Source organism: Carassius auratus, chromosome 7 (genome assembly GCF_003368295.1).
Source record: "Carassius auratus strain Wakin chromosome 7, ASM336829v1, whole genome shotgun sequence".
Taxonomy (NCBI): Eukaryota; Metazoa; Chordata; class Actinopteri; order Cypriniformes; family Cyprinidae; genus Carassius; species Carassius auratus.
The window spans coordinates 12,954,670-12,970,517 of NC_039249.1; the positions used below are offsets into that span (position 1 = coordinate 12,954,670).

Here is a 15,848-nt window from a genome sequence, read left to right on the forward strand (position 1 = left end):
CACATGCTTTAATAGCATATATTTTTCAGTATTTCATTGTTTGATTTAAGTTTACAAACCATGACTGAGTGAAATGTACTTGAATACTGCAGAGTAAACTTAAAATATACATTACTTATCAAGTTTAAACTGGCCACCTTAAATGTACTTATTTATTTTGTTAATTGCATAAACTGTGTATACAAAAACGAAAGTAAATTTTACTTTGTGTGGTCTTTTTTTTGTTTTTTGTTTTGTTCAGTGGCTCTGGTAATATATATATATTTTTAGATGTCTCAAAAATTCAAATCCGGTCGTCATTAACTCAGTCCCTAGCAGCCAATAGCAATGCTGCCCTTTCAGCCTCAAATAACATTCATGAGGTACTGTGTCCCTATGCAGCCCGTTGCTCAGATTTACTAGGTATTAATGAAGCATTACTCTTTGAAAGTCTTGTGCATAACGGCTATTGCCAGCCTCGCCCAGGAACAAGGCACTTGTAACGCCCCTTCCTGAGCTTTCAAAGAAAGCGGCGTAAATTGACACTACAGAATAATATAGGACCCTTCATCTCCGTTCTTACTGGAAACCTGATGTGATCAGCATAGATTGGGAAATGTTGTGCAAATTTTAGTTAACTCTTCAGGGTAAACAAGAAGATGGAAGGCTTTAATTTCAATTCTGTCTCTCTCTCTCTTTCACTTATTGTTTTTTTCTTTCCCAGAGGTGAACAAGGAGAAATATGTAAGTGTCCGTGAGACACATTTGCTGGAAATGAGTCACCAGCGTGTTGTCATAGCTTATGCAGGATTGAGTCTTTTCACCAAACATATTCACCCTTTAGCCATTTCCTTGTGCCATGATAAACATGAGTCACAACTCCGTCTCACGCCATTTTCAAACATAGTTTATACAAAATTGATAAAAGTGCTTAGGTGTACAATCTAACGTTTAAATGTTAAGTGTGTCTTGGCCAGCTCACCTGACCTGCATTCTTTCTTTTTACCGTCCTCAAGCACAAAGAGATGGACAAGTCAAAAGTGAGGCATGTTTTGATCTTTTCAACTTTCGATGACTTATGGAGCTATGCATTTTAACAAGCCTACATATCATAGAAATGTTCTGAATCTCTCTTGTCTAAAATGAGAGTCACGGAGCTCAGGGTGGAGCGTTCAAGACTTTGGTGTGAATGCATTTCAAAATGTGTAATAATACATATTGATGTTAAAGTTCATTTTAATTAGAATTTAAACAAAAATGACATTATACTATCTATAAAGAATTTTTTTATATAAATATTAATACAAAAAGTGAATGTGTTTAAAAATATCTTCAGTTTAAAACAATTATACATTTTAATATGAATTAATTTATTATACTTTAAGAAAATACTTTGTATGTGACCCTGGAGCACTAACCAGTCATAAGAAGAAATACATTGTATGGGTCAAAAAAAAAAAATGTTATGCCAAAATCATTACGATATTAAGTAAAGATTTTGTTCCATGAAGATATTTAGTAAATCTCCTACTGTAGATATATCAAAACATAATTTTTGATTAGTAATATACATTGACTTAATTTGGACAATTTTAAATGCAATTTTCTCTTAAATGCAATTTTTTTTTTTTTTTTTTTTTTTTTTTTTTTGCATCATCAGATTCCAGGTTTTCAAAATAGTTGTATCTCGGCCAAATATTGTCCTATCCTAACAAACAATACATCAATAGAATGCATATTTATTCAGCTTTATACATATATATGTAGCAGTGTTTGGTGCTTACAACCGGACAAATCCAGTCATTTCTCAGCTCAGTTCATCAGAACAGTGCTCTACAGTAAATGCCGTCTTTTAAGAATTTGCCTCTGTTTTTATTCCTTGATCAATCAGTCAAATGATGTTTGGAATAACAGCCTTGAATTTCAAAATGGTAGTTCTGCCCCTTGTTCATTCCTTAATGCAACACGAGCGCATGATTAATAGAGAGGAATCACAAAAGGAAATCCGTAATTCAATTCACGGTCAGACAAAGAATGAGCCCTCTATTCAAGCAGAAATGTGCTTGTGCACAGCCTCATTCAAGAGAGATCTCTCCCTTCATTACAGAAGGATGTCATGCAGTAATCAGTTTTTATCCATATAAAGACATACCGCCAATTATCAGAACCATGAGCAGCTGGGTGTCACCCTCTAATCCATGCACTCGCATACAAGACTGCCAACCAATTACATTTCCTTTTAACAAAGTGTCATTTTCACTGCGTTTGACTTGACTTTCTAATAGCCAGTGTTTGTATAGATTTATAATATAAATATGACCTACTAAGGAATTATCCAATGGCTAAAATTTGATTCAATTATTTAATGTTTGAATGTTTCATGTTATCTTTTAAATGACATCTAGTAGAGAGAAAAACATTGGTGTGGCTTTGTTTGTTTGTTTGTTTGAAAGTTGACGGATCTTTGCCCATTTACATTGTACAGCTCATTAGGCTTCTGTGTAAACATTGTTTTTAAATAAAGTCAGCTCATTTTAAATGTAGAGGTAATTAGGCAGAGGCTGTTCTCATTGTCACACCCATCAGGATTCATGGCCAATTATGGAGAATCAATAGCGATTGCTGCCTGGAATGTGAGGAGAGCACCCATTGCGTTAACAGGACCAGACTGATTGCTGCATTTATTCACCTTGTGTTAGTTGCAATAGAGATTTGATTGTTTGATGCTTTCCTAAATCAGGATTCCTTTTAAATTAGATTGCTGCGATACACGTTATTTGTGTGATTGTTTACGGCCTGCTCAATCTGAACTTGATTTTATTTGATTGTGCATTCTATATTTATTTGCCTTTTTTAAACAGTCCAAATCACAAACGTATCCATTTTACCCCCCATCCCCCCCCCCAAACCCCAACACCTTCCCGGCCTGTCTGTCTGTGTATCCCTCTATTTATTCTCTGCTCATTTTTTATTCCTTTTCATTCTTTCCGTTTCATATTTTCCTGTTCCTCACGCGCTCCTTTACATCTTGATTTTAAAATAAGAGGCTGGGCAGAGGCATGTGGTCTTATTGATTGGCCAGTGTCTCGCTCCTCCAAGCCCAGAAGATGCAACACCTCTGTTTTTCTTTAGCTGTCTATCTCTCCGTCTCCTCCACTCATTCTTCCATGTGAAGCTATGGCTTTAACATGATTCTTGAAATAGTTTTATATAGGGCTATGCAATTAATCAAATTTCTAATTGCGATTACAATTATAGATGCCACACTTACGTCATCGTTCAAAAGCCGCAATTAATCAATCAAAGTCCACTTATGTTATTCTGCGTTCTTAAGATGCCTGTTTTTATATGTTATCTTAAGGGTTTTACCATTGTTTTAATTTGAATTTTAGTATAACATTATAATAACATTCATATTTTTACTTTTTTTTATAATTGAAAGAAGAAACCAACCCAATGTATAGTTGATATTTGAGGCTTAATACTATAGAAAAGCAGTAACAGTTCGTGTTTTCAGCTTGTTTATTTTCATATAAAAATATGGCATGCAGTTGCATCAAACAAAATTGTGAAAATTGTAATTAATAATCGCAATTACAGTTTCAAGTGAATAATCGACAATTATGATTTTTTTCATAATCGTGCAGCCCTAGTTTTATAAATCATTCACTTTTTTTTCTCTCCATAAAACATTTACATATAGAAACCCTGAACTGCAAGGTAAAGAAAAAATGGAAATACACTTATTTATATACTTATAATATACTATTATAATTGATTTTGTCAATGTTTACTGTTCGTGTGTGTGCGCGCGCGCGCGTGTGTGTGTGTGTGTGTGTGTGTGTGTAAGCAAATATTTTGAAAAATATCTCATGTTTTTTGTCCATACAGTTAAAGTCAGTGGGTTCAAATGTTGTTTTGGACCTTTTTATTTTTTCATTGTGGCAAAAAATAAAAAATAAAAAAATTAATTCAGATAATTTTTTAATGCTTCACTGAAAAAAGAATGTTAGATTTGGAATGACATGAGGGTGAATAAATGATGAAATAATTTACATTTATTTGTGAACTATTAAGGAACTATTATTTTTTTTTATTAGGTTTATCAAAAGCCTTAAAAGGTGAGGCTGAAAAAAAAAAACTGATGTGCTAACAGTTTGAACAGTTTGAATCACAGCGAATTCAGTAGATGTGACTGCTGTTTTTCGTTTAGGTTACCTATTTTTTTATATACAGTATATATTTGTTACATAGTAGTGTAAAATGTAACAAACATATCTAAAAGTAGTATAATGTCTAACCTAAGTGTAAAAAGAAAATGTAAAAAAGTAGTTCATGTCTGCAGTGTTCCCATTTCTTAAAAAAAATTATTTGGACCACTTTTATAGATAAAAAAATAAATATTGTACAGACGAATAAACATGCATTTCAGCAGTATCATTTATTCAGTCCTCTAGGCTTTTATTTAGAAAAAAATATTTTTATTTATATCTTTTTTTTAAAGTATAATATAAAAAAATCTGGATTTTGATACTATTCAGAACCAATGTGTATTCTGACGTCAGAAATAACCATGAAAGCATTATCATAAGCTTACTTTGATTTATAGTGTCTGGTCATACTTTTGTCTTCCCTGCCTTCTAAAAAGAAAACTTCTGCATGTTTTCAGTTCAGGGAACAACATCACCACCCCTTGCTCAGACGGAGCCAAATCATCTCAGCACAGTATACAGCATAAACCCATCTCTCCATGAGCTTTGGGAGCCTTGTAGAACAGCCTGTTTATTTTCTGAAGCACTGTGTCATCACACAAACTGATCTGGAATAAGCCCCCGTGTCTGTCCCTAGCAGTGTTCATCTTTCTGTGGGTTTGTCTCTTTGTTTATATGCTCTTAAAGTACACAGCACCTTTTCCTTCTTGATTGTTTTCGCGAAAAGCACCCATTGCACCTCAATCCATCATTCTTACTAATGTACAGTAGTTCATAAAGCCAGAAAACAGTCATTACATGAGATCTTAAGTCAAATTATTCAGCTAAAAGCTTTATTGGTCCCATACTGTTGTTTCAAGTGTAAAGGCAAATTTTGGTTTGACAATGCCCTTGTTGTCTTTTTCAATTTTAAAACTTGAAATGTAGCACAATGGGACACCTGTTTTGTGCGCAAAAAAGAAAAAATATTATATAAATCTTTATAAACTGAAAATAACTGATTAATAAATATCTTCATGAATAATTTTTTTGTGTCTTTTTAAGGAATGAAATGTGTGTATTTTGTAAATTTGTATAAAATTCATATGGATGACATTTAATGTATGTACTCTACTTGGTGAATCAGTTTTTCACAAACAGTATTTCTTTTTAAAAAAGAAGAATGAAAAATATTACAAATATTAGTGGTATGTCTTAATGATATTCAGTAGAAAGAGCTTAGTGTTGATGAAGGGGTACTTGAACATTTTTGATGGGATACATAGAATGAAAAATGTTGGAAATCACTGCTCCTAAAACATCTTTAAACTATTAAATAGGAACCAATTTCAAAAATACATGTGAATCAATTCTGAGTAAAATAAAACAAAAGTCTGGTGCAGGAACCCTGCAAGGAAGCCTCTTAACTTAATAACTAATATAATCTTCTCTCTGACTTTAGGAGCGTTTCCAGTGAGCGCGCTGTACGCCCGGCGTGACCGCCTGCAGCGCCCTTCACACGTTGCCACCAAAACCTTCCAGGCCTTACGGATATTCGTGAATGACGAGCTCAATGAGTTGCACGCCGGCCTGCGTGTGGCGCAGACCCTGCTCCGTCCCAAGGGGCGACTCTGTGTTCTCACTTTCCACTCCTTGGAGGACCGGCTGACCAAGCGTTTCCTCCGCGGAGAGGACCTGTCCGCCCCACCGCGCCGCAGCCTTCGCCAGCGAGCCAAAGCCCGGCTTGAGTTAGAGGGAGAGGAGCATGAGGAGGAAGAAGAGAACGAAGAAGAGGAGAAAGGACGAGAGAGCAAATATTGGGTCAGTCTGAAGAAGGTGATAAAGCCAAGTGAGGAAGAGGTGCAGGAGAACCCAAGAGCTCGATCAGCTAAACTCAGAACAGCAGTAAAACGATAGTGAACCGATGCTTTTTACCAGATCACTAAGGAAAGAAAGCACAAAGCTGTCACTGGGGATGTAGTCTTAGGTACAAAAGTTAAAATGTAGATCTTTGCACATTATTTACCCCTAAATTGTTAATATTAGTATTTTAAAGGTATTATAATAGTATACATATTATTTCCTAAAGTGTACCTATTAATATCTTTTGAAAGGGTACCGGCCTAGTGGCAGTTTTTGCTTTTTTTACTGGGTGTGTACATGTGTAGTTTTATTCACATCAGTGTGTTTCAGGCGAAATAAAGGATATAACTCCAGAATCAGTTTTTTTTTGTGTTTTTTTTGTTAACAATGTCAGTGGTGAGGGAACGAATTCTGGAAGAATTTCGTGTACACTTTGCATAACACTTTAAATATCTGCCTGAGGGATTTTCTAAATAAATGTTCTGTTTTATCTATATTTTGTTTTGTTCTGCTTTTTTTTTTTCAGTGTAGTTTTCATTTCCACTTCATCAGATTTTTTTTTAGTTCTGATGCATTTTAATTTAAATCTTTAGTTTTATTTTAGTTTTACTAGTTGAGGGCTGCCAAAATGAAAGCGGTGCTATTATGCTCGTTCACTTTTTCAACTTTATTTAGTCTGTAAATGTTGCTGTTTGATCATAAAAAATATCTGCAGTTACAAAGCTCGAAGTCCACTTCAAAAGGAGTTATTTTATTGAACAGAAATCACTTTTCAAAAACTACAACGAACGACTCGTTTGGACTACAGCACATCTGTTCCGGGATTTGTGATATCGCAAAGATCGATGAATGGGATGAAACCTGGTTGTGCTGCACTAGAGATGACAATGAGTGTTAATAATATGTCAGAGTGTTCCCAAGACAGACGAGCTTAGAGTGGTTACAATCATCCGGGTTTTAATCACACTTAAATGACAATCACAGCACATCTTGTATTCCAGAAGGCGGACCTTCGTTTGATACAGGAACTATTCGACCTGTTCATGCCAGACTGGGGAGAGAGGTGTTGTAAAAATGTAAAATATGTGAAAAATAATGTGTTTTTCGGACAACCCAGTATGAGAGCCTGTTCTAGTACATCCCCAAAACAAAATCAAGACTTTTTAAAAGAGCATAATAAGACCCCTATGGAATAGTTAGGAAAGAAGATATTCTGGTAACCTACAGTTGACGTTAGCCATTGACTTCCATAATATTTTTCTCATAATATGGAAGCCATTGGCTACCATCAGCAGTTTGTTTAACAACATTATTCATCATGCAGGTTTGGAAAAAGTTGATGGTGAATGATGACAGAACTTTTTTATTTCTGGGTGAACTGTCCCTTTAACGTACTGTAGTATCTGGTATTATTTAAAAATGTTTAAACAGTCTAGTGTTATTGCTAGTGACATTTTCATGTTTACTGCAGGTGGTTTGTACCAGTTTCAAGTTTCCTATGTCTAAAAACAAAATATCATTACTGGATCTTCCAGTAAAAACTACAGGCCCCTCTGCTGATGTATGCCAGACTTAAAACCCGCCCCATTTTACAATCGATTGCAAGCTGATTGCATTCAATCAATGACTGATGAATATAACCAAGTTCCTGCCCTACATTTTTCTTTTTGAACTCTGCTTCACTTCAGTACAAAAGAAGGATACTTCTGTTACATCATGGCTTTAATTTTAGCTTTTAAGTTTTCAACAAACGAAAATGTTTTATACTGTATGTAATTTTCATTCAGGATAATAACTTTGTCACTCAAGGTTGCATCCATCTTTTACCTGCTGAGCTGCCACCTTCCCATTGCACCAATAAACAGACCTTGGCTCATAGTCAAATTCAGGATCACTTCACACATGGGTTCGACCCAACTCTCACCTCTTCCTGACTCATTTCTGCTGCATGCATCAGTGTAGTGTCCAGCTGCCTCCTGTGAAGTTTCTATTAACAGCTACAATAAGAGAATCATCAGCCATAACAGAACAATCTTCATCGTCACAGGAGAAAAACATGTAATCTCAAACTATATGTATGTAAAAAGTATACACTGACATGGCATGTTATTTGAAGGTGTTGGGGTGAGATCATAGAGCCCACATGTAAGTTGGCAATGCAGCATGTGACAGAGATGCACAAAGAGATTGCGTCTCTATGCGGCGGCCTCTCTCCCTTTGTTGAGCTAGTGGGGGTGAGTCACACACCTGCAGGACTCGGGTGGGATTCAGCTGCCATGGTAATACTCAGCGCCTTGTGTACTGTACTCCGGCCGCTTCACATCTGATTCACATGCATATACCTCAACACCTCACCAGCGGCGTGATTCAGGATCAAAATATTGCCTCACAGCCTATGATTTTAACACATATTTTATCCTTTCACTCTGAGTGAAAATGTACACCGCTATTTGGTCTTAAATAAGAATAAACTGTCTTTTCATTTGGCATGGAAAATGAAATGTCATGAATATCCATTATAATAATAATTGTCAAATATACTTTTGTAGTATATATACTTTTTAAGTAATATAATATTTACATAATATAACAATACTTTCTAATCAATAGTACTTTTTAATAAATAATTAGTTTTATAATATTTTTTTTTTGTAAATAAGTTAAATGCAATATATATATATATATATATATATATATATATATATATATAGTTCTAATCTCAGTGATATAATTAAAATATAAAAAGTTTTTTTTCTGTTACTTATAAATATAATTAGATAATTATTTTAATAAATATTATATTTTTTCTATATTTATGCTTTTATACAATTTGTAAGCATTATAGTATGAATTATTTAAAATAAATGATTTTGTTTATAAATATAAATAAGTAATACAAATGCTTGTTAAATAGTTTATATTATGAACAATTTAAATAAGGCATACATTTTATATAATGATGTAAAATAATATTTATATTTTATATTATATATGCCTTTTTATTTACGGATTTGGAAATACTATAAAGGAAATAAATAGCCATTCCAAAATATGTTACAAATAGCCATCAAATAGCATAAATATGTGCTGGTTCATTAATAATAATTTTCCCAGAAACGACTCTAAATAGTTTCAGGAACCTTACAGTAAAGTATCAGGTTCAGAGTTTGAAATGCATAGACTGAAGCCAGTGCTGCCTCCAACTGGTCAAGATTTATAGACCTAAAACACATTCTCAAACAAAACAAGAAGCTGGTCTCCTGTTCTTCAGTGAGTTCCCCATAATCCCTTCATAAAAGACACTGTTGGGAAGAAAAAGAGAAAATAAAAAAGCCCTTTTTCAATTAGTTTGGACTGGTCAGCCTGACATGAATCAGCACCGAAGCTTTAAATACTTTGTGACTCAAACATGTCAAGTTTTTTTTGTTGATAAATTGCATCCCCCCCCCCCCCCATCTCTAACGTTCCTTCACGATCTTGTTCCATCAGCTCTAAATATACACCTCCCTGTCGTTACCGTGGAAACTAAATGGCACATGTAACATAGAACTTAATGGTGTTTAAGCGTGTTTGCTGTTCTAATAATGGTGTGATCAGCCAGAGCCTCTGCTCTCCCTCGGACACCTTTTCCACCCTCTCTACTCCTGCTGACGTCACAGCCGCTCTCACAAGCTGCCTGCATACTAATATGTGTCAACTGTGAAGCCTTGATCCTGCTGCGAGATGAGAGTTGGAAAGATGTTATGTGAGATTTAAGATAGCGGCACAGTATTCTGATTACTCACAAGCAAATTCATTTCTAGCTGTTATGAAATCAAACATAGCTTACAGTGACAAATGTCATAGATATGGAGTTGCATTTGCCAGAACAATGAATGTCAGTTACTAGTAAAATTGCAACCACTTTCAGGTGTGACGAGTAAAAATGGTGCCTCTTAGCAAGTTAATATAGACAGCAGGGCTTGTATCACATGCATTAGCATTTTTTCACTTACACAGATTTGCAAAGACAAAAGCAAGCAGTTTGTGAACTGCGATGGAGCTCTCGCTGAGAGTGCGAGAGCTACAGAGGATTTCTTGGCTCTGGTGTAAGTTTATTTCAGGCTGACCCTTCTGGCTATGGTGTGCGTTGGCAGCACTGATGCAGTCACATGAACATGTAGCATCATTCACTTCACAAAACTTTTCCTTCAGATCTCAGAAGCGTCCGCGACTTCACTTTTAGTCTGTGAGAGGGAGGGTGCTAAGGATAGTCGGGGAACGCACGAGTACAAGTTGGCTTCTGTCACTCAAGCTGCAAAAGCATCACCAGCAGAACATTGCGTGCTAAAACAAGGAGGAACACACAAATACTGTGCATGATGGGAATGAAGACTCAATTAGGGCAGGGATACCTCACATAGTCACATATTTACTTCTTCTTTTTGTGCTTTATTAAAAAAAATACTCAAAAGTCAACAGAATTACAGCACGACACACCTATTAATTAAAGGTGCCATAGAAAGCAAAAATCACTTTTATAAGGTGTTTGGACAACAACTGTGTGGCTGCAGTGTGTGAAAAAACCCCAGCTTACAGTATATGGGTAATAATTCCAAAAAATCATAAACTGTCTTTCCACACAAGCAGTTCCAGACTATGATGACATAGTAGGTGAAAGTCCTGCCTCATTGTGATGCTCTCTGGCTTATTAGCATATACACAGCCCTGAGTGAGAAGCTGCGATCCGCCATTACTGTTCTCTTGCTGTTGCTGCTGGAGATACAATGTCAGCGCCAAAGAGCCATTAAAAGTGTTGTGTGTTGGGATGCACCAACTTACATAGGAGTCTCCAAATAAGTCTCCATCTCTCATACCAAGGACACGTGGTTACATTTAATTTTCGAATGAAATGTCAAAGTTCTATGCTTTGTGCTAACATTTTACACCGGACTCCACTGCCTCACACGAGGGTCATTTGAGTTACAGTTGAGCAAAGATTGCTTCTGAAAAAATGGTCTATATCAACGCTTAGTGTGTAAACGTCCAGACTCCAGACAAAATAAACATCACGCATCATATTTTGTTTTCCAAAACAGATTACTGTCTCTCTGTAATGCTAATGTTGATAAAGCTACCATTGTATCTGCCCATTTTCATTAATGCTGCCTTCACGTGCAACCAGAATGATCGTGAATAGGAATGTGTTAGTTACAAATTGCGTTTGGAAGCAATGTGTGAGGTCAGTAACACGGTCACCATAACACCGGTCTGCCCGCGAGCATGAGCTCTTGAGGCTCTGCACTCTCCTGAGAATGGTTGCCAGGTTTTGCAACAAAACCCCCGGTAACAGTGTTAAAGTAACCCAATTTCATGGGAAAACTGTAGACTTGGCAACACTAGAAGGGAAGCAGGAGTACCAGCTCATTTTCATTTAAAGGTGACACACATTAACAGAGTGTTTTGGCTTATACCCTAAAAGTGGCATTTTCAAGAAGCTATTAAAAAAATCTGTGGGGTATTTTGAAATAAAACTTCACATACTTACTCTGGGGACATCAGGGAACAATTTAAAATATTGTATCAATGCATTCTATGGCATATTTAATTGTTATAAGACTATTAAAGCTAAATATAATTTATGTCATATATATATATATATTATACACACACACACACACATTTATAAGCTAGCATATATACATATAAATTTGTTTTATATATTTTAAAATATTTATATATATCTTTTAATATATGCATATATTTTAGTTTAGCATTTATATTCCCACTGATAATGTGAAAATATTCCTAAGCACCCTGTTATCACCTTGTTTATCAAGGGTTTTACACATACTGCCGTTCTCTCCCCATCACTCACTTGCCCAGCTGCTTTTGACTACAAACAGCTTCTATTCACAGATAAACCCACCCCCACCCCCCCACCCCAAACCAATTTGACTGTGTGCAGTCACGGTTGGATGGGCCGCACGCTGAAGAGGATGTGAAGGATCGGGAGGTGCGTGCGTGCGTGCGTGCATACAGATACACCCTCTGTGTAGAGAATCAGCCTGCTGTATGAATCTGTCAAAATAAGTGAGCGTGGCCATGTTAGAGGCAACTAATGGTTTTTAATGCACTCCGGTTGCCCCCCACCCCACCCCAGCGCCCAATAAATACACAGGGGCTGATTAGTGCCACCTCACTAATTTCCCAGCAGTCTCCTCTGTGGGAATATGTTCATATGCCCATCCTAGTGCTTGTTCCCATCCACTCAGGTCTGTACGCTAATGGATAACAGCTGATTTCAAGGCTTACCAACAAATACGTACCAGGATGAAAAAATGTCTTGGATGGAGATGTAGTTTGAGTTCCTCATGGGGTGTTCTGTCCTTAAAAGGCCAAATGCAGTAACTATAGCAACACTGCAATCAAGTAAAATGGCTCCAAAGTTCTTTGATTGGATTTTGATGGATTTTGTATTTACTTTTACTCTGAATCTGAGCAATGGTGAGCTGTCACAAGACAGACAGATAGTCTCAGAAACCCAGTTTCCTCTATAAATCAGTTTTGAAAATGAATTTTACCTGTGTGTCTTATTTCTGCAGACGTTTTCAGACTAACCAGAACAGGAAATTGTGGCAGTTGTAAAATTAAAAGTTCCTCTGCCCTCATGTCTTTCCAAAGGGCTTTCTTTCTCATGCAGAACAGAAAAAGAAGATATTTCGAAAAACAAGCCAACATTGGACTTATTTTTTTTTCTATTTTTTTTTCTTCTATTCCACAGAAGAAATAAAGTCATAGGCTTAGATCTACATGAAGATGAGTACGCTTTTTAGAAAAAAAAATCGATAGAATTGTCACTTTCAAAAGGTACTAGTATGTCCACTTTTAGTACTAATATGTACCTTAGGTTGCTGCCCCAGTGACAGCTTTTATACCTTTTCTAAGATCCTAAATAATGAAAATAATAATAATAATTTTGAACTGAAATATCTCTTGATTGTGCTGTATAATGGTCATAATGGCCATATATTTTGGTTACATTTGGATATTTGGTTGCTGCTTTGAATATAGAAACTATTCATTGTTTGCATGCAGCCTATTTTGTCTTTTTGATCAATTCCTAGTGTTTTTGCAGCTTTTCACTCATAATTTGAAGTTATTTACATCTCGAGCCGTTGATGGGTGTGCCATAGCAGCGAACAAGGTTTCTCTCAGTGACGAGTTCTGTTTCCTCAGCAATGCTGCTCTGTTTGCAGCATCACACTAACAAGGTGCTGTGACGTCTTTGCTCTCAGCCAATGAACCTTCATGCTGCTGGATCACACATTCACAGCGCCGGCTCCCGCTTCCTCCAATCGCACACGTGTCAGAGAGGAGACAGACAGGTGAGGCAGCAAAGTGGGTCTGGCGTCAGGTGCTATGTAAGCAGCCTCCGCCCCAAACAGCCCAGCGCACACACACAGTCTTATACCCACCTCTCTTCCCCCTCCGGCCAACCGTTCTCATCATCCGCCCCTTTCTCTGGCACAGCCTGTGCTATAAAAAGATTTCTGAATGAAGACGAAGCTTTGAGGTCGAAGCTATTTGAATGATTTTTGTGAATGACGCAGGGGCTCGTAGCCTCATGGGAGGAAGATCTAACCCAGAGGAGAAGACAGCTATGTTGAGAGCTCAGCTGGGTGCTCTGCCACCTTTCACTGACTTTTAATTAAAACTTTGATAACAAAGAGAGGAAAATATATGAAGAGGAGAAAATCAAGCTAAATAAATCTCCAAAAATGGGCTTTAGAAGACGGGGGGAGCGTAAGCCTCAGCACGTCCCCGACTCACTCTACATGTTTCTGATCTTTTATAGAACAAACAGTCTGTATGGTTTGAGAAGACAACCTTCTCTCAGACACATCTATATAATAGAACAGAATGTTCTTAACTCTTCATAAATATTAATATGCACATATGTCCTGTTCTAATGCTCACTGTTCTATAGTGGGTAATGTGCATTAGAACTAGTTTATCCTGAAGCCATTGCTGCAGTGAGAACTAAAAGGGAATTATTCTGCATCGTAGCACATCACAACCTATGAATTTTAAATAGGGATGCACAATAAATCAGTTATGGGCTGATACCACTTGTCAATATCAATTTATATAAGATTTTACAGTTCATCTATAAAAAGACTAATGATTTGATTACACTGCTAAATGTAATCCTTAACAAATCTTATCATACTGTGCATTATATGTTAACATGTCTAAATTCTCTTGGCATGTGAAGACGTTTTATTTTTACATTTTTTGTATGTTTCATTTCTAATGTACCATTATGGTTATCGACCATACCATGAAAAATAAGTTAGAAAAGTCATGTTAAGGACAAACTATATTTAAGCATACATTGTTTTATGCAATAAGCTTCTACAAATAGCAATAAAAGTGCTGATTTTTATATATATATATTTTTATAGCGATGACATATTTGCAGTGGCTAGTCAATAAACCTTAATATCTCTTATTTAAATGTGTTATGTACTACTTTATTGAAATAGCATAAGGTAACCGCAACAAATTGTGTTTGATGATGCTTTTAATCACCTAAACCAAATAATCACTCTATCCATCCTGTTAGAGTGATAAAACAGTTGTTTTCAGGTTTTCTCGAACCAGACAAGTCTCACGTTGCCATCAGCACGTAGCAATGTCTCTGCTGGATGTCTGATTTTAAATCTCAGGGAGGCGGGGCTATCTGACAACAAATATACCACTCAGCTGACATGTATGAGACTATAGTATGAATTCTATTGTTGTGTTGTTTAAAATGTTTGAATTATTATTGTTAATAATAATAGCAGCTCTTAATAGCAGCTTTAGCTTTGTGTTTTGATGGCTGCAGCACCTCCTCTGCAGAACAGCCGGTGAGACACACACACAGACGTTGTGTGTAGGGACACGTGCACAGCCTGGACCCACCTCTGGAGGACGGGACCTCGGGGAGTCCCAGAGCGACGTCAGAGGAAGACCTGTGCTGTGCTTTACTGTGTAGAGCTCTGTGTGTGCTACTGCTGCTTTTGTCTCAAAATCCACAGAGCACACAGCGCACAGAGATTTTCACATCCGTCTGCACGTCCCAGGTGGAGTCTCAGCAGGTGTAATGCAGTGGAAAGAAAGTGTGCACATGTTTATTTCTTCATAAAATGGTAAATATAATGAATAGCGCTGCTACACACCTCCACTACAATAGCATGCTTTTAGCCACAACCCTGTATAAACTGCTGTACAAAAACATGAATAAAGAGTGTCGTGCTAGTAGGGGAAGCACTCTGAAAAGCAGTTGGTAAGTCTTTAAACATCCTAGGCGTTGGAGTGTTTGGAGGGCTGCGGAGCACTACCAAGCAGACAGAATCATTTCACAGTATCGTTCTGCTTACGGCGGCAGTCTTGCCTTTCTTGCCACTCCACTCCCATTATCCCCCCCGAGGAAAATTGCCCGCTGTCCGCCTGAGACTGGAATATTCCCATCGCCACTCCCCTGCCTCTCTCCCCCCCGACTACATCCACTGAGGAGATTGACAGTCACAGGGGTTGGAGGTGAATTGGAAAAACATCGGGTGCAGCCATAACAAGTGCCCTCGGGTAATGACAGGTTTGGCTGGGGTGTAAATTACCCCTCCTATTGCTGTGCTCACTCAACCGAGGATGAGAGCAGGCCGCCGGAATAAAGCGGGGGATGGCATCCGTGGCTGGTTTATCAGGCGGCTTGTGTGGTTTACTAACAGAGCTGACGCAGGGGCCTGTCGACTGTCTGTAATGGTTATCGCTGCTGCCTCTCAGGGTTTG

The 15,848-nt window shown here is 37.1% G+C and overlaps 1 protein-coding gene across 4 annotated transcripts in view; it reads left to right on the plus strand.

Annotated features, from left to right (window-relative positions):
• mettl15 (methyltransferase 15, mitochondrial 12S rRNA N4-cytidine) overlaps positions 1-6,526 on the plus strand; it is a 62,173-nt gene extending 55,647 nt beyond the window's left edge. For all 4 annotated transcript variants that reach the window (XM_026267411.1, XM_026267410.1, XM_026267408.1 and 1 more), the window contains one exon: positions 5,632-6,526. In XM_026267411.1, coding sequence (XP_026123196.1) covers positions 5,632-6,086 — 455 coding nt within the window. In that variant the 3' untranslated portion in view covers positions 6,087-6,526. The remainder of the gene's footprint in view (positions 1-5,631) is intronic.
• Positions 6,527-15,848: the final 9,322 nt, after the last annotated feature.